This window comes from Telopea speciosissima, chromosome 7, assembly GCF_018873765.1.
Source record: "Telopea speciosissima isolate NSW1024214 ecotype Mountain lineage chromosome 7, Tspe_v1, whole genome shotgun sequence".
NCBI classification, from domain to species: Eukaryota; Viridiplantae; Streptophyta; class Magnoliopsida; order Proteales; family Proteaceae; genus Telopea; species Telopea speciosissima.
Window position 1 is genome coordinate 6,445,623 of NC_057922.1, and position 19,226 is coordinate 6,464,848.

Here is a 19,226-nt window from a genome sequence, read left to right on the forward strand (position 1 = left end):
AATAGGTTTCATGCATTGCATGGTACATGACCATGCGTGCAACCATTGGATGAGTATGAAAGGCCGTGTATTGCATGACCATCCAACGGTTGAAAGTCCGATTGTGCATCATGCACGGTCGTGTACGGAAACACTCCCTGTGTTCTTCCATCTCTTTATGGGTTATGATCCGCTGTGATCTGTGGGCGGTGTGGTACTGTGGCCACAGTCACATGGGATTTCAGTAAATAGAAATCAATCGTATCATTCGCTCGAGGATTATTCACATCTAATGGTCATACTGTAATATCTCACGTGAGGGTGTGATTCATCACAGAATAAATGACAGCCTACAAAATACCAAGAAAAAGGTAAAAATAACGGTCAGCTTCTCGTCTTCCTGATCTTCCCATTTGTATTTTCTAACAACTCTGTAAGAAATTTATCCACAGCGTCGTAGTCAGTGTCGCTTGAAGTGATAGTGGTGATATTAATCAATCAAGATGACAGCTATTCATGTTGTCTCCCTTTGTCCCATTTAGCTCTGACGCTGACGCGGTTATACCATACCCCCCCCCCCCCCCAAAGACTTTCCGTGTTCAAAATTGTCTGTAATCGATTTCAATTGTCGTCTTTAATCATCTAATCTATAAATTTCAAATAGTCCCCTTAATTTCGGGGAAATCTATTTGATATCTACGGATTACGGCAATAATTAACAACTTTGTTGGATCCCAGAATCTATGCAATGATTATTGCATAGCAGACGGTGTCGATTTCTCCTGCGAAAGCGAAAGTTTCCAGCTAATTACCTAAGTCTGACATTTTTTTCTCTCTCTATGTGTCTCTCTATATGTTTCGTCTTCGAGATTCGAAGCCAAATCCCCCCAGTTTGTTTCTGTGTTTAATTCATCTTTTCTAATGGCATGATGACATTCGAGAGAGAGGTGATTCGTCTGGTTGGAGAATGAGGAGGTTTCAGATTCGTTGATTCGGTGGAGACTTTGGTTTACAGATTGTTTGAAAGGGGGAGGGAGGGGAGGGATGCTTGTTTCAGGGAGTTTTCTGGAACGTTTATTACTTATTATGTTTCGCCGTCACCAGAAGATGCCGCCTACAAAGAGGTTGCTTTATGCTAAGCAAGAACCACGTAAGCAGCCTGTTATGTTTGAACCAGTACAGGAGATCGCTATCTACATGCACAGGTTCCATAATCTCGACCTTTTCCAGCAAGGGTAATAAGGGTTCTTCTGCTGTTATTTGATTACTTTGGTTCTCTTTTCTTGTGGCAACAAAAATATCTCAATAACCTCTGTTCAAGGTATTAATTCTTGCAAAGTCTGAGTAATGCATTTCCTCTTTTTTGGCCCACTTCCCTTTGTAGATGGTACCAAATCAAAATTACAATGAGATGGGAGGACGGTAGAAACACCTCTCCTGGAACTCCTGCAAGAGTTGTTCAGTATGAAGGTATTTTTTCCATCATGAAGTTACGCTGGCTCTTGGTAGCTTATGTTTATATATGCATCCGGTTGCTTTATTTTGACAGTAGAAAACCTCAAACCTGTAATTGCATTATCAAGAGTGCACTTCAAATGATTTTCTACCTTCTGGACATAAACTTACCTAACCATCTAAGCAGCCTAAAGAAGGCTCCGAATTTCCCAAAATTTGGTGTTCCTCATAAAATAAGCAGAATAGGAATTGTCTCCAAAGTTTTCTCCAACCAATCTTCAACTAACTCATCTTTTTCCTCTTCCATTGCTCAAACTACAAAAGAGGATAAGCATGATAAGCTGAATGTGTTTGATTAAATACTTATTGGTTTTTGGAATGCATTTCTCTTTTACACACCCCTAAACTATTGGAAGTGGAGAAAATGTTGCAGTTCCACTCTAAATATACCATTTGCTTATGGTATTACCATAATATGTCCCTTTCTTTCCCTATCTTTGTGCATGTGAGACAGAGTGGAAATCTTAAAAAGAAAGGGTAGCAAACTAAGCTGTTCTGTTGAATATTACACATTGATGATTGCGTAGACAACTTCCTCCTATAAATGAGTCACCATCCACTGTAGACGTGGAATTTATTTGCATTGATCTTTGATCCATTTGGATAAAACTTTGTTGAGTTGAGTTGTATGAATCTTTATTTTCACTTTTGCTGCTGTCCTCCTCACCTTTCTTGCATGTCATGGCTTTGAGAAAGTGACAAAGCTATGTATTTTAATGAAGCAGAGGTGCTTCTACACCTTTTATGCAATCTGGCTGTATAGTCCTTTGTATGTCGATATTTTCCATTCAAAAATCTTCCCTGAGGTTTCATCTTTATGGATTTCCTCCATTGAGTATTATCTTTGAATCTCTCTGGAAGTTTAGATTGCAAGAAGGATCAAACAGCTTAGGGTAACTTTTGAAGTCATGGCTTTTTTGATATATCGTGGTTTTATTACTCAGTTACATGTTATTGTCATTTCATAGTGTGAAGTTTCAGTTGTTTTCTACCAAGGGATGTTACGGCTATTTGTGTTTGTTTGTTTAACAAATAAAATTACAATTGCATTAGTTGCTTTATCTTTTCTACATTGTTTATAATCTTGACTTGCTTCAATATTTCATTGTTCTAGGTACATTGCTGCATAGTTTAGTTCGAACACAAAATAATCCAGTTTTAAAATATATGTTCTGTATTCAGTAACCTTTCTGTCCCCTTAAGACTCTTAGAATCAGTTTGAGGATAAGAGTATTGACATTTTAGAGGGTTGATGCAGCTCTTGATTTGGGCTCTGACGATATCATTGGAATATGGAGGATTGACGATAAGGAGAACAGTTTCTCTACCCAGCCTTTTCGGATCAAGTATGCCAGGCAGGATGTTCTTCTATCTGTGATGATCTCTTTTAATATACCGTTTCGAAAGTTTGAGGTACTCTCGCTTCTCTCTTGCAGAAGTCTTGTTCACTCTTTTGCATATCTGTCTTCCTCTCATCTCATTGGTAGGTGGTAGTATCATATTGAAATCTATGTTAGAGAATCCAAATTGTTATTGTTATCGTAAAACATGTGTAATGACTGACTATCTCAGCAACCTGGCATGTTTCTATTTGCTTTTATATGATTGGTACTGTTGCAATTAGATTGGCTACTCACCTTCAATTTGATTCCCAGGCTCCTGCCACATCTGCTGTGATTTTGAAGTTTGAGCTTCTGTATACTTCAATTCTGGAAAATGGGTTAGTGTGCTGACTTTACTACATATACTTGCTCACTTCAACAACTACCAGTTTCTTCATTCTTCTAACCTGTGCATGATTGCTGCTGTCCATGGGCAACAATAAATTGTCTAGACTCTATAGAGTAATTTCTGAACCCTAGTTGATGAGAAATACAATTAGTGCAGAAATGATTTTCAAGCATCTCTAGAGGCACTTCCTTCTGCAGTACATGAATTCCGGATTCCTCCCAAAGGGCTTCTGGGTTTGCATTCATATCTCCCTGTCCATTTTGATACTTACCATGCAGTACTTGTTGATTCAAGTGTACATGTCACTCTACTGAAAGCTGGAGCCTACACACCTCCAAAGAAGGTATCCAGGTTAGGCGGGTTCCATTAACATTTCTATCATGTATACAAATGTCTACTTGCACTATATTTGCGTACATCCATATCTCTATATTTATCTATATATGTACTATATATGCGCATGATCATGTTAATTTGTACAGTAACTAGTGGAATTGGAACATTACAGTGATACTCTTAGAGTTGGAGATGCTGCTCGTGAAAATTGTGATAAATCCAATCAAGTATGTACTTCTTTCAGTTGAATTCTCTTTTACTTTGACCTTTACATACTTTATTTAGTCCACATTGCATATTAGTCACTTAATGAAGTGCATCCTTTTTTTTTTTTTTTTGCTTCTTTTCTCTTCACTCCCCCCCCCCCCTTTTCTTTGTATTGTTTCAAATCCTAGTATTTACTGATTTACTCAAGCATTTTATCTAGTAGTAATTCTCCTTTAGATTGTGCTCTGTATAGAAACATAAAATTCCTAAAGATTGATTAGATTTCAACATCCATCTAAAATTTACATGTACTTAGGAGCTGTGACAAAAACTCTGTTTCAGCTGGTAAAGTTCAGGCTTGTCGTAGCCAAGACCTGGGATTGGATCCTGCCTTCACCCCTTGCCTGTCTCTGGTAACCCCCCATTACCCCTTGGTGAATGTATGCAAATCAATTTTGGTCTGGCTAAAAAAATTTTGAGGCATATTCATTAGCCTCATCAGGAAACACTAAGAAGACTTGTTTCACTATGTGAGCTTTCTACTGCATATGACATTAGGTGAGCTTTCTAGGGGCATCTTTATTTGAAAGACTGACTACCTTCATTTTCTGATACAACTTGGTGTCCTGGTTCTCTTTATGTCTCTCACATTGTGTGCGTATGTGTAGATGTGTGTGTCTCTTCATCTTCTATAGATAAATGGAAGTGGAATTTAGTGATTAGTTGTTGCAGGTTTCGATGTGTTTTCAGCCCATTTCCATGGTATGAACTCCATGGACTTCACAAATATTGAACTGGTGTTTAAATTTGGGAATTGAATTAGATTGGATAATGAAAAGAAATTGATTGGTGTACCCTTAAAATTTGATCTTTAGTGTTGACATTTCATCTTTTTGTGCGATGTTCTGTTTCTTGCGGTTCTTAATTCAATTAGCAAAGTAAATGTCACACATCATTTTCTTGGAAGAAGTTGTTTCCTCTAAATGTTGAGCTGTTTGTTCATTATGTATCTCTTCATGCGAACAAGTTCTAATACTTTCTAGAGTGTTAAATAGCTGATCTTTGATTTCTCACTTTTCAGGTGTTGGACCAAGGGGCTTATGGGGATTCAAAACAGATTTCATTGCTGAAAGCATTGTTAATTGCTCGTGACATTCTTCTAGAAGAATTACAAAAGCTTAGCAAGGCCATAGGTCAAAAAGTTGACTTGACTGATTTTATCTCTAATATGGGTGAGAGTAAATTAATTAGTCCCTACTTGCTAGGAGATCCGAATATGGCAAGTATTGGACTCTCAAATGTAACGATGGGAATGAAAAATGCAGCAAGTGAGCCACAGAATAGTTTTGAGGTACCTGCTGGCTCTATACTCTTAATTCCATCCATATGTCATTATAATTTCTGTTGATCTTTTAAATTCTTCTGTACTCTGGCAGAAACCAAATGGCAGTTTTTATTTTAGAAGCGATGAGGTGCTGCAGTCCCTAACTAAAGAGAATCTGTCAAGTGCTTTCCTTTCAATGGGCAACCAACTTTCATTTTTGTGGAATGTATTTCTAAAGTTCCACAGGTTTGTTTTGCTCAAGATCTACTTTCATTGCTTTTGGTATATGATGGAACTACGGTATTTTGTTGTATCTTTTCTGCTTTCATCGATATGGTGAGGAGGGGAAATTTTCGAGATGCCATTCATGGTAGAAATTACAATGTCTGGGTTAAAAACATTGAAAGTATTTGGAAGTTGCCAATGCCTCCACCCCCCGTCAAACAAACTTTTTTCTCCAAATGTGAATGGGAGCATAACCTACTACACATGTTATCAGTGATATCCACAGTTATAACTTGTAGTACTTTTTCCTCCAATGTTTCTCTTTCTTTAATCAATTCTGCCACATCATCTTTGTTCCTTTCTATGCAAAATAGGAACTTTTACTGATAGGTTGTTTTATTTCAGGGCTAACAAAACCAAGATATTGGAATTCTTGCGTGATGCATGGGCCAATGATCGTAGAGCAGAGTGGTCAATATGGATGGTCTACTCTAAGGTTCATATGCCCCATCATTATTTGAGAAGTGGAAATGATTTATCATCTCAACATAGTGTACGTGGGGGAGTTTCAATCGCAAAGAAGTTAAATGATGATGTAAATATGCCAATGAGCCCTGGGTTTTTTTTTTAAATAAACGAGTTTTATAATAATTACTTGAGGAAGTCCGTACCTATGTGAAGTTTTAGTTCGTATGGACCATTTTACATCCTTTTATTAAAGGTCAACAGTTAAAATATTATTGCATAGTTTCTGAAGTGGAAATATTCTCTTGTACTTCATATGCAGCCAGCTGAGAGTGCACAGGCACGTGCTGAGCTTCATCGACGAAGTATTGCACAAATGAGAGTGAGTTATTTTTCTTGCATCAATATATTTGGTTTTGCCTTTGTATATTTACTGTCAAGTTTACTTAGGAAATTGGAAAGATATTGATTGCACACAGATAAACAATCGGTCAGTTCAAGATATGCATATTTTTGGAGATCCTTTACGTGTCCCTGTTTTAATTGTGGAACGGGTTACGAATGCTCCTTTCCGTACTACAAGTGGAAATTCCTACTTCAGCTCTCTGAACCTGAGCGATACGCCTTCCATACTTATAGAACCCAACATCATGGCTGTAAAAAGGTTATCTGCTGCTGGCACACATAGAAATGATCGTGTATTGAGGGTTGTGGTCTTTGTGCATGGATTTCAGGCATGTTTTCTTCCCCTTGGCATGAAAGGCGTGAATTTAGGTTCCTGATGTTTCTGTTATTGATACAAATTGTTTTAGTATTCACTGACCAGTGTTATATTTATCGAAAAAATCTTGTTGAAATGAATAGACATGGTTCTAACTGTAGTTGGCAGAAATAAAAATCAAGAGTCCGTTTTTTTCTGTAATTAGAAAAATTGGGAGCAACTGTTTCTTGAAGTTCAGGGTTTTTTGCAGGGAAAATAAACTGATAGATTGGTGTATAGGGATGAATGGTTAGATGGATTTGACCTGATTAACTAACGAGTATGGTTCATGAAGGCTTAAATGATTGGTGTACAAGAGGTCTCAAATAGAATATTAAATGGTTAGATGGATTTGGCCTGACTAACTAAGGAGTGTGGTTCATGAAGGCTTAAATGATTTGGATGTATTTGTTGATATACATTGTTATTACCTTATTTAATAGTTCGAGCTTTTGTGATAAGCAATTGTAACATGGAATCAGATCAGGATGGTCGAGTGTTCGATCCTTGGGAAGTGCAATGGGGTTCCCCGACACTTTCTCCCCTCAGTGCCACATGATGGTGTTTTTGCTTGAGTGTGTGTCACTTGCAGGGCTATGTGTGCACAGGTCTGCACATGTGAGGGGTGTTGATATACATTGCTGTTACCTTAACAGCTCAAGCTTTTGAAATAAGAGGTTGTAACAGTATTGTATATAGGGCCCTATCAATGGCATGATATAATGATAAGGCCACAAGGTGAGTTTTTGGGTGATAGGGTTTAGGCTATTCTTGTTGATGCTTTGTCTATCTTATCCCAACTAAATGGGGTAGGCTACATGGATCCTTGCCCTCCAGTCGGCTCTATTAATTAAGGAAAGATAATAAACCTTTGAAAACATGATCCTCTATTAATGAGGGGCTAAGTAATATCCATCAATCACATGGCTAATTAATAGCCCATAAATCTATTATATTTAAGCTTTTTTACCTAGAAAGATTCCAAATAAAGTCTGGGTTGTGACATGATGTAAACCAGACTTAAAAAATAATTAGTGTCCGTGCTGAATGTTTCTCTGGAAAACTGAATGTTTTGAACAGTTCTGTCCGATTCTTAGATTATGTTGGTTCAACAAGGATTCTGGACCCTAATCATGGCTTTGAAATGCTTTGGAAACTGATCAAAACTGTAAAAGTGACTCAAAATAATATTACAACAAGCAACTGAGGATGCATCTTTTTCTTCTGTCTTTCTTGCTGGGGGATAAGTTTGGTGATCAATCCCAACCCAATGGAGAAAGCCTTCAAACCAAGCTGTCTTAACCTTCTATTCAACCTGAAGTTGACCAACCCTTTGTAACCAGAACCGTCTTGGTGGTGTTTAAAAAAAAAAAAAGGGATCCATTATAAATAGGTGCTCCTAAATGTATCAAGTGGCATTTCCTAGAACTGTGGAGCAGCCAAATTAATGAGGTTTTTGACTTACCTTTGTGCAGGAGGTGGAGTTCTACTCCCTTCTCAATGTTAAACCTTTTAAACTCAACCCTGGTCCTCTGGTCTTTGTGACTATGTGATAGCGAAAAGTTTTCATAAATGACAAGTCTCTCTACTAACTAATACTGTGAGAATCTACTTTAAATTCTAAATATGCCACAATCTTTCTTTGTAAATTTCTTGTTTATACATAGAACAACATAAACAATATGAGCTCACAAATACTCCAAAAGTTTCAAGCTTTTGGTATTTGACACTGCATGACACTTGCTCCCACTTTCACTCCGTCTCTCCTCACTCTTAATGGTTACTTAGATCAACAATATAAATTGCAATAACTCTACCTGCCTGGCCCTTCCTGTTTTGAGCTTCTCTGTTGGGATGATATCTGGGTTTTTCATTGTGAGTGTGATTAAGATTTCTGAAAACTGGTTTATTAGCAATGTTTTCTCAGCCAAAAGGTAAAGAGACTAGAAAATCCAGATCTTGCAGATAACAGCTTAGAGTCATAACCAAAATCCAAACATCCACTAGAGCAAATTCTTTACTGCAATCCCATTGATTAGATGCTTCCTTGGTGACCATGAGAAGATTTATCCAAGCCGAAACTTCCCCTTTTCAAGACATACTTATTTTGATGTTGTCACACCAGTAATTTGTTGCCCACTATTGAAATCCATGTGGGTTCTTATAGGTTTTTTGAGATTTTAGCAAAGGTGGAAGATTTGACCCATAGATCTCACGTGGATCTTATCCATCCAAATGTTCTCTCTCTCTTGTTGAATTGCCCTTGAGATTTATTAATTCAAGATTAAGAGACTGAGAGGGCTCAATTAGATGGTTGAACCTACATAATCATAAGTAGTATCTTGGTTTAGGTTGCCCAAGATCCAAACCAAACCTATCCCGTTTTAGGTGGGTCATAACATTCTCAACCAATCAACTCAGTGTGTCACAGTTCTGATCAAACCTAACTTCAGATTGGATGTATATTACAGAAGGAAAATTGGGACCAAATTATTAAAAAACACCCATGGCATTTTGCAATGTTAAATTTTTTTTCCCTCTTAAATAAATCCAATGGCTACCTAGTCCAGCCTTCCCCTATAGAATGAAAAGCAAGATGGAGATGCAATATGGACCCCATTTGATCCTTGGATCATAGTAAAAGAGTATTTTCTTTCATAGTCGAAATGTTTTCTGTGGTATGCTGAGATCTTTAGTAAGAGAATAAGAGTATCTTACAAGTACCGGACCGGCAAGCCCCCTGTATTCGTGGAGTGGCCAACCACAAACATTACCATAAGGTAGACCTTTGGACTCAACTCTTGTTGATTAATGGTACATAATTTTTATAAATAACAATAAAACAAATCTATCAAGGAAAGCAAGGCAATCATAATCCAGTATCCCCTGGTACCCCTACCCCCTTAGTGTGGGAATAAGTTGAATTTATATTGATAAACCTGTCAATATATTTGTGGAGTTAAATTCTCTTTCCCGACAAGTAAACATGGGATCTCAGCAGCTTACTAAAGATCTTAAGTTCTTGGCATTCATACCATGCTTATCATCTTTTCTAGTTTGGCCAATAGAAGTTTCTTCTCTTGTCGATTGTCACCTCGAGATGTACTTTTCACTTTACATATCCTATAAGTGTATTCATAAGATGTGCTTGATGTTGTAATGAATTGCATTACTACTTGAAAGGGTTTTTTTTGTGAAATTTGCTGACGCTTCATTTCACTGCTTATTTTTCTGTTTAGTTTGGTTAATCATTAAGCTTTTATGCTAATAAACTGTAATCTGTTTGACTTGAAGCATCTACTACTACTACCACTACTACTATTATTCTCTTATATACTTGTACTGTGTTATAGTTCAGACATTGGTCAATGGACTCAGTTCTTTTTAACTCAAAACTTGAACATAAATAGGGACATCATCTGGATTTACGGCTTGTTCGGAATCAATGGCTTTTGATAGATCCCGGAGCAGAATTTCTCATGTCAGCGGTGAATGAAGAGAAAACATCTGGAGACTTCAGAGAAATGGGTTCAAGGCTGGCTGAGGAAGTGACTTCTTTTCTTAAAAAGAAAATAGATAGAATGTCAAGATCTGAAGGCTTCAGAAATATCAAGCTTAGCTTTGTTGGGCACTCCATTGGAAATATCATTATAAGAACTGCCTTAACAGGCACGCATCCTTAGTTTTGTGGCTGTATTTGTTTATACTTCCTTGATTAAATATTGAATATTGTGCTTTTATTTATTTCAGAGCTCGTGATGGAACCATTTCTAAAATACCTTTATACGTACTTATCCATGTCGGGGCCACACTTGGGGTATTTGTACTGCCCCAACTCTTTATTTAATTCTGGGCTGTGGCTTCTAAAGAAGCTCAAAGGATCACAGTGTATTCACCAGCTTACCTTCACTGATGATTCAGACCTCCAAAACACTTTTTTCTACAAGCTTTGCAAGGTATTACAAGCTATCATCTGCATTGCTTTCTTTTATCTGCCAGAATGAAGTGAAACAATAGCAGTGCTGAATCGGAAATGGAAATGAAAAGTAGAATCCTTTTTCCCATAGTTGTCAAGGCGGTCGAGGGGGGAACTTGACAACTATGCTTTTTCTCCTTTTAGGAGTAAATTCTGAAAGACTTTACCCTTTTTCAGAGAAACACATTGGAGAACTTCAAGAACATAATCCTGTTATCCTCACCCCAGGTATTCCCCTTTCCTTATACAATATTGCGCTTATTTTAATGTGAAAACGTAAAACTGGGAGAATGATATATGTTTTGATGTGCCCAGCCTGTGTCTGTCTCTCTCCACACCCCTGTGGAAATGACCCCCCCTGCCCTCCCCATTGGCACAGCCGCTAGCTTACCTGGAGCTGGCGGCGTGCCCAACCCTTGCCTATATATATATATATATATACATGTGGATGTTATTCTACCAAACATTGTTTGGATTGGTCTATGGTTGGCCTGTGTTCAACTGGGCCTGGAGAACTTGCTGGCAGAAAATAGTATTACTTACTGAGAATGCGGGTTCAATTCAAGCAATTTAGATTGTTTCTATTAGTTCTTTTCCTTATTGGGTTTCCTTGCCGTAGTACATACCTAAGTAACTATTCTAACATGACAATATTGCCTTTAATACATGACATGTATTTGTCTTTAACCTTCCGAAGTTTTGAAATAGTTATTGCTCCACTTTTGATGTGTAACTGGATTTAGGGTGACCAAGGTTAGTGACTTTTCATAAGTTCATGAGTTGTCATATGACAGAATATTGATTAGATATTGGGTGGATCCATGTTATCTATAACCCCACCGATTTCATTGATCAAATTTCCACCCAAATTGAGCATGCTATGTGGGTTAAAAGTGCATCCGAAGTTATAGAAAATATGAAACATGCCACTAACTTTTATTGTTACATACTGGAGATTTATGGCATTTCGTCAATTTTGGTTTAAATCTGACCCTGTTTTGTTGATCGCTTTTACGTACTCGTATTGGTTTGAAACTGTACAGCTGAGATGAGTGCATGGGCCTCTATAACATGGACATGGACTCACACATGTCCATCTTTTCTTCCCACCTTCGTGGACTTTACTCAAAAATCATTATTAAGTGCTTAAATTATAATTGTATCCTTTAATTTGGTTGGAGACTTGGAGGTATATTACCAAGTGTTTCATGGCATTTTTTTTATAAATGTTAATGTCTACCTTGCTTGCCCTGATAGAGTCTCTGTTTCAGGATGGTTATGTTCCATATCACTCTGCTAGAATTGAATTATGCCACGCATCATTATGGGACTACTCTAAGAAAGGTAAAATCTTCATGGAGATGCTAAGTAATTGCTTGGACCAGATCTGTTCCCCCTCCTCTGAGCGCCGAACATTCATGCGATGTGATGTCAACTTTGACACCTCTTCCCATGGGAAGAACTTGGATACCTTCATCGGTCGGGCTGCTCATATTGAGTTCCTTGAGACTGACATTTTTGCAAGGTTTTTAATGTGGTCCTTCCCAGAGTTATTCCAATAATGGTGGTGGAAGAAGTCCCTATGTGTACCTCTGTCCTTCGGCTGATAAAGTCTCGCCACACTAGATTTCAGCAGAGCCCTTTCTCAAGCTTGAGTCGATTTGGGCATCAAGGAATGAAGATTGGGATCTGACACAGGGTTATCCCAGTTGAATTCTTCCGGCAATGGTGTATATCAATGTTGGCAGACTTCATCACCCTGGAGTGGAGGCATTGTAAAATATGATTTACTGTAGGGGAAATTATTTCATTTTTTTGGGGGGGTAAAATGTAGTCTATTGATAAGCAGATGTAGGACACCTGGTTGGAGGGGTACATAAATCCAGATTCCACTCCTTGGTTGAGGGAAAATTATTTCATTTAGTTGAAGGTAAATAGAGTTTGTAATTATTTGGTAGGTAAGTTTCACCATTTTTTTGTGATGATTCTGCTTTTGGAGCCTGATGAATCACGTAAGGAAGTTTGAATATTCTTGGGGAACCCCTCGGGTTATATAATTGTAATATTTGGAAGGGGGATGGGAGGGGAGTTGTGGTTGGAGGCGAAGGGTGTGGTTTCTACATTCAAATGATGTGCCGCAATAAAGGTTAAGCTAATTCTTTTACACAACCATCTCTCTCTCTCATGAAATGACCTTTTCTCCTATGTACAAACGTTTTGCTGCACCTCATTTGTGAGATTCTCTATGCAGCTTGCTCTCTCCCTATAATCAGATATCTTTTTTTCTTTCAGACTCAAATATCCCAGATTGCCGTCCAGGTAAGAATCTTCTTGATTGATACTTAGGCTGTGTTTGGTATGCATCCTAGGTCTTTTAGCATTCTCAAATGATAAAAGTAGTTTTTATCCTTCCAGAATGTGAAATCAGCCTAGAAAAGCCTCAGTTCTACAATGTTGTAATTCTTCACTTGAGCTCCCTACCCCCACTCCAAAAATAAAATAAAATAAAATAATAATAATAATATTTTTTTGGCAGACACCCCTCACTAATTAGAGATTCAATCTTATCTGGGCGCTTGGGAACACCTCAGCCATTCTATGGGTGGTTGATTCGACACCTGATTGATCTAGACCATTACTTGTATGTCCAATGGATGGAATTGTCTTGTCACCCTTCATGTGACCAATTTTAATCTACGTCTATTTGCCTAATATCAATTGGTGGGAGAATGATTTTTTTATTTATTTTGGACTATCCTACTCAAGGGTCCATAGGCCAACTACAAGCTAAGGGGAAGGTTAAGACAAGCCCACAATCTACAATTATGGGAGGAAGAAGGGTGGGGGGAGAGGGGAGGGGGGAGAACGATTATTAGGTTGAAGTTAAGGCCTTACACATGAGAAATCCACACTTCACGAACAAGGTTGGATTGATCGAAGTCACCAAATCCTTTGTGTTTTATCAAAAAAATAAAAAAACAAATCCTTTGTAGCGGGTAAGGATCTAATTTTTTTTGCCTCGTGGCAATCTGTATACTTAATTTTGAAGAGATGTTCATATAATCATCTAATCATGAGTTCATTTCGGATAGGGATCGTTGCAGATTACTAAAAGAAAATTCAACTCAAATCACCAAATAGACCAAAATGGATCTTAAGACGCAAAACGAATTGGGCCACCTGATCTGGTTCAGATTGAGCTCCTCTCCAGAGAGTGTTTGGGTGCACCTAGCCATTGGACTGTGTCGCACACATCCCGATGACTGACTAGGCATACGCCGAGATGTGTGCGACACAGCCCAGCCCTTGGATGCCCCCTTGGGCACTCCCTGGGCGCTGGGCTCTTAGAGAGGAGCCGGATCCATCCGGCTCATCCGATCTTTTATGGAAAAACTTGAAAGAGCATTAAAACTTAAAACACCGATTGTGAAGTCGATGCAGGTCGATTCCGATCTGATCACAGTACCAATCTAAATCCTGGTTCTGTGCATTTAAACCCCGACAGGACAGTCTCAATGTTGACTATGCCGGTCATTTTCTAATGGTACTCTTGCTTGCAAGAGGCAGACCAGTGCACGTAGTTCTCCTAAGTGTGTATGTGTAATGAGGAAGCGAGAGAGAGAGAGAGAGAGAGACAGAGAGAGAGACAGAGAGGATGGATTCATCCTTCATAGATAGGTGGGTCATGGGTGGAGTTGTTGGCTCCTGTAATCCATCAAAGAAAGCCAAGAAATGAAGCTTTTATGGCCATTAAAAGCTTGGGAGAAGACACTTAACTTAAAGACCAAGCACAAGCAGCCAGCAAGCAAGTTGTTGCAACTGCCAAAAGCCAAGGACCAGCAGGAGGAGGAGAGGCCCTCCAGCTCCAGATCCCATTTGCAATCCCCTCTTCTACTTACCATTCTTGAGGTCCTTTCCTTTTCTACTTTGCTCTCTTTTCTGATTTTTAAGTGACATTTGGCCACCCCATGTCTCTTGTTTGCCTCTCTGTTGCAACTGCATCACAATTTAAAGAACAAAACTCATCAGGCCTTTTTTGCTTTTGCCTTTATTCCATATGGTGTGTCTGTTTGTGTTCTGGCATTTCTTTATGTTTGGGTTGTTTGTCTTGCATTATAGGTTGTAGGCTATGTACTTTATGGAATTTGGAGGGATCCATTATAGGTATCCATATTGGAGGCCGTATTAGTCTGGTATTGGATGAAATTAAAAATAAAAAATACCACGTATCCATCGATACCACTGATTAGTTTTGGTATCAGTCTGGCAGTACTGATATGTATCCTTAGCGCACTTCAAGGTTACAGGATTTTACCTTCATTGAAAGAAGTAAGGGAGAACGTTCTCTATCCGGAGAGTCTTTTTCTCTCCTCCTCATTTGGAAAGACACCTCTGCCCCCCTTATTTTGAGGCGGCTGAGACTAAGGCTGGAGAGATAGACACATGGCAAGAAGAAAATATATCATACTAAAAAAGCAAAAAAGTTAGTTACAACTCTACTTTTGATTCCAACGAGATTTTCCCTAAAAAATTTAGGGTGGTTTTAGACACATAGAGCCCACCAAGGTACCTTAGCTAACATAGTGACCACTCCCAGACCTTGCCCAAATGGCCACCTCTACTTAGTACTTACCCTTGGCATATCACCAAGCTCAACCACAGCTTTAAACCTTTTGAGGATATTAAGGCCATTCATTTCCTCACATGGAAAAACCTGTTGAGCACAATATGAATGAATGCAAACATATAGGTCAAAAGAACCTGATCGAAAAGCATAGGGAACAACCTGTGGTCAGTCAGTCTTCCTTCAAAAACCAATGAGGGATCAACATGGGCCATTAAAGCTCAAGGAGGATGCGATTGTGACCACTTCATTTTGTGGATTGCAGGGGTGACAACAGTTTAGTTTTTCTCTCAAGTCTCTCAAGGAAGGGAATCAGCTCTGTGACAGCTAAATTATGGCTAGTGTTTTCTACAATTGTGGTCTGATAGTTTAGTTTCATCTTCTGATGCATTCAATATGGAAGCAACATCTGGCCGGCCCAAAAGTTGGCAACTCTCTAATGTTCCCATACATTGCTTTTAAGTTGTAACCATTAGCTTTTAGCATTCAATACTGATGATAAGTCGCTACCAATTCAAAGATGGTTATGAAATAATCTTTAGTGACAGTAACATCAGTTGGAAGTAGTAACTATCTTAAACTACTATCTTAAATTCCTAACTGGAACAATAGTTTTGCACCAGCTAATCAGTGGCTCATTTCTTAGTTGGGGATCCCCCACGCCCCCACCAATGGTGGTGTGGGGAATGATATAATAATACATAGAACCCACATGGTCAAGATAAAAAAGAGAACACAAATAAAATAAATAAATAAAACAGTGCGAGGGCAATAGTACACTCGCAAGGTAGGGAACTTTTTCTCATGAATCTATTCCTCAGCCAATGTGAACTTCGGTGGATGGATGGATCACATTTTGATATGTAAGGTTGGCATTACCAAGAGAAAGGGGTCATAGGCCCATTTAGCTTCAAGAACAAGATCCAAGACATGACCATGACCATGACCATGAGGCAACACTCGAGGTTCAAGTATACAAAATCTGGGTATCAAGCCCCAATGTAAAGGATACACAATCTGTTTAGGTCACTCCACACAACCCAACTCCCAACTTAGGGAAAATCTTCGTTTCTAAAATGTTTTTGCACAAATCCTAGCATTTCTCATTCCAAGAAGTCCCATATGAAGAATTCTGGGTTGCTTTCCAGTTGGCTCGGATTATTATTTTTTCAGGTAACCTCGAAACTGCCATTACATGACACAACCAGCTACTCTAATTTTTTGTCGCCCCTTTAAGGCTCAACAATTTCTTAAACTCTTATCAATCAATATGAGGAAGATACAAGAACGGTGTGTCATGCACTTACTGCACTGATTTGGTTGATTTGTTTGGCTTGCAGGGTCTGATGTCCATCAAGAATGTAGACTTTTCTGTAGGCATTTCAAATCCATGAACACACAAAGAAAACCCCGAGCTTTCCACTTTTCAACTCTCCAAATTCCAAATACAAAAAAGAAATACAGTATACAACATGAACATTGGACACAGAGAATAATGGTAAGAAATTAAAGAGATATGCATAAGCAGAAGCTAAGGTATAAAGATCAAACTTACTGCAACAGAAAATTTAATTTAAGAAAATTATACAATAAAGAGACAGGCTGAATAAAGTAACAGCACCATTGATTGGATCAGGAAGATCCAATCTAAATCCTATTTTCTTTACAGAATGTATTTTGTTGATAGATACAAGAACACTACCCTTACCCGCTTTAACAAAAGAAAAATATATATATATATAATTTTTATTTCCCGGTGGACATCTAAAATCATTCTTCTGCTCATCCTCTCTCCTCCTCCTCCTCCTCCTCCTCCTCTCTCCACTTCATCACCAGAAAACCCAAATTACTTGTAGTAATATAATGCAAAATTGTACAATTTTGATGCCCACTAGAAATGGACCAAATTTCAGATTTGGGAGATCATTCAGAATTGTTTGGCCTACCCAAGCAGTCAAGACCTTCAGTTCGGCTACGCACGATCTTATGGAACACCTCCCTTACCTGACGCTCCAGAGGATCCAATCCCTCCTTCACCGTATCCAAGACCAGTGCCAAGTCCGATACTCCCTGCCTCACCTCTTTCTCCCGCTCCTCCGTCAACGGAAAATGAACTGCATCAGCCATCTCAGTCAAGTGACGCACAGATTTCTCGATGTGATATATTTCCCTCATCAATCCACTCGCATTCTTTCGCTCCCGCCTCTTAGACTCCTCCAAGACCCGCTCATGGAGTGACAAAATTGAGTTTGCCCATGGGAATTGGCGAGGGATGGAGAAATGGGTTTGCAGGCCACGGTCCTTGCAAGGAATTGCAGCCACAAGAGCCCACATTACGAACAGAAGCACCGAGTTCATGGTGTAGACGGAGACTGCAAGCCCACCAGTGGCGACAATCTCATTGCCGCGAGGAGGGGCCAAGTTGTTCCCAATCGCCTGAAGCTGCTTAGCGGCGGACCATGTGCGAGAGACACTCCATGAAAGGGAGCGGAAATGCCCTGATGCACGGTGGTCCTTGACGCTTGTGTTGTTTCGGCCAAAGGAACGGTTCCTGTGGGCAAGGACAGAACTTGAATCCTTGTCATCGAGAATGGCAATTGCGAAATCCGTCAAAGCCTTCTTGGCCCGACGGAACTGACCCTCTCCCAGGATCCTCTGGCGAGAGTCCAAGGCACAGAGGACGATCTCCAAGTGCTTCTGCCACTGCCGGACTTGCTCAATTCCATCGCGTATAGCGTTGCAGACATCAAGCGCCTTGACGCTTCTCTCGAAGAATTCATTAATCATACGATCCAGGGGAGGTTTCGTGACGAGGGCCTTGTTGTTGAACAAGATAACCCTAAATTCTTCCTGGCAGCAGAGGAATGCATCAAGAAGACGTCGGATCCATGAGAGGGAGAGCAGATCTTCGCCGGGAACAGCGTGGAGATCATTGAATCGATCAGCAACCTGTTTCTGGAACGCCTCGAGCTCCAATTCCAGGTTGGTAGGCTCCTGGTTCCCTTCCATGGTATGAACTTGATCACGCCTAATGCTCAATATCGAACGACCTATCGAGGAAAAAGGCGCAGATGAACCCTGGTAATCCGTCGCAGGCATTCTCACTCACATGAGAAAACAAATCCCTACTCCTTTGTTGTTTTTCTTCTCCCCCTCCCTTAGGACTGTCCTCCTTCGTTCAAAAGTTTGCTACTTCTCTTACAAAAACCTCAAATTCAGAACGCCATCGATACCCACAATCCACCAAAAACCCTAAATTTGATAGATCGAAAAGAATAGCAGAGAGTCGAATCGAATCCCGGTTGATCACCGGTGATCAAAGGAAAAGCACGAACAAACAACTCAACAAAAGAGGGATTTTGAAGAAACCTCCAAACCCTTTATGTAGAATTTTAAGTACTAACAATCAGAAATCGTCAAAATTGAAAGTGAAAGAGATAAGGAAGTAATACAATGGAGGAAAAGCAATAGGAATAGAGCGAAAGGTACCTCAAGATTAGCAGTAATGGATGATGATAATGAAACCCTAGCGAGAAAGAAGGAGAAGGAGAGATAGTTAGAGAGGGAGAGAGGGAGAGAGAGAGAGAAGAGGGGAACCCCTTTATGAGGGGAACGCAATCACCGCGGTCTGGTTAAAAAGGAGAGTAAGAAATTTTCTACATACTAAAAAATAGCGATTACGTGTTAAAATACCGGAAATTAGAAAAATCCAAAAAAAGGAGAAAATATATTTTCCCCTTTCGTTTATAATTATTACACGGACTAAACGCGAATCGGACACGGGACATGCTTCGCTAAACTCGGTCTCACCTGAGAGTGAATCCACGTGGCAAGGTTAGTCTGGGTGTGAAGACTCAGTCTTTGAGGCTCCGCTTTACTTACGAACGTGAAAGCCACAAAGTCACACACTATAACGGCCGTTGGGAGGTGGGGCCCACCTCCATTCCACACGTAGAGAAGTGAAGACGCAGTCTTTATTAATTCTTTTCCATTTTTGCCCATGCAGAGAGAGAGAGAGAAACAGTACAATTTCCAGCTATTTCTTCGTTGGCGGTTAATGTGGAGCGGTAGTGGGAAAGACAAG

At 39.4% G+C, this 19,226-nt stretch overlaps 2 protein-coding genes across 4 annotated transcripts; one reads left to right on the plus strand and one right to left on the minus strand.

Annotated features, from left to right (window-relative positions):
- The first annotated feature begins 1,078 nt into the window (after nucleotides 1-1,078).
- LOC122667084 (protein FAM135A-like) lies at nucleotides 1,079-12,312 on the plus strand. Of its 2 annotated transcripts, none has more exons than XM_043863273.1 (15): nucleotides 1,079-1,214; nucleotides 1,364-1,449; nucleotides 2,753-2,910; nucleotides 3,153-3,214; nucleotides 3,382-3,576; nucleotides 3,734-3,788; nucleotides 4,850-5,119; nucleotides 5,205-5,338; nucleotides 5,723-5,912; nucleotides 6,105-6,164; nucleotides 6,262-6,516; nucleotides 9,953-10,211; nucleotides 10,293-10,498; nucleotides 10,696-10,746; nucleotides 11,790-12,312. In XM_043863273.1, exons 1-15 carry the CDS (start codon nucleotides 1,087-1,089, stop codon nucleotides 12,078-12,080), a joined length of 2,400 nt encoding a protein of 799 aa, XP_043719208.1. In that variant the 5' UTR covers nucleotides 1,079-1,086; the 3' UTR covers nucleotides 12,081-12,312. The 2 variants fall into 2 exon arrangements, with proteins under 2 accessions (XP_043719208.1, XP_043719206.1); XM_043863271.1 differs by having other exon boundaries at nucleotides 2,753-2,907; nucleotides 3,150-3,216; nucleotides 3,384-3,576.
- Nucleotides 12,313-16,974: 4,662 nt separating this feature from the next.
- LOC122667086 (protein ROH1-like) lies at nucleotides 16,975-18,370 on the minus strand. Of its 2 annotated transcripts, none has more exons than XM_043863276.1 (2): nucleotides 18,319-18,370; nucleotides 16,975-18,284 (listed from the first exon to the last, which is right to left on the minus strand). In XM_043863276.1, the coding sequence occupies exon 2, from the start codon at nucleotides 18,239-18,241 to the stop codon at nucleotides 17,066-17,068; it is 1,176 nt and encodes a 391-aa protein (XP_043719211.1). In that variant the 5' UTR covers nucleotides 18,242-18,284; nucleotides 18,319-18,370; the 3' UTR covers nucleotides 16,975-17,065. The 2 variants fall into 2 exon arrangements, with proteins under 2 accessions (XP_043719211.1, XP_043719212.1); XM_043863277.1 differs by having other exon boundaries at nucleotides 16,975-18,280; nucleotides 18,315-18,335.
- Between the last annotated feature and the right edge of the window lie 856 nt (nucleotides 18,371-19,226).

Coding starts and splice junctions, on each gene's coding strand:
- LOC122667084 (XM_043863273.1), top strand. CDS start 1,087: ATGCCGCCTACAAAGAGGTTGCTTTATGCTAAGCAAGAACCACGTAAG. Junction 3,789..4,849: donor ATTGTGATAAATCCAATCAA/GTATGTACTTCT, acceptor CTCACTTTTCAG/GTGTTGGACCAAGGGGCTTA. Junction 5,913..6,104: donor CAAAGAAGTTAAATGATGAT/GTAAATATGCCA, acceptor CTTCATATGCAG/CCAGCTGAGAGTGCACAGGC.
- LOC122667086 (XM_043863276.1), bottom strand. CDS start 18,241: ATGCCTGCGACGGATTACCAGGGTTCATCTGCGCCTTTTTCCTCGATA.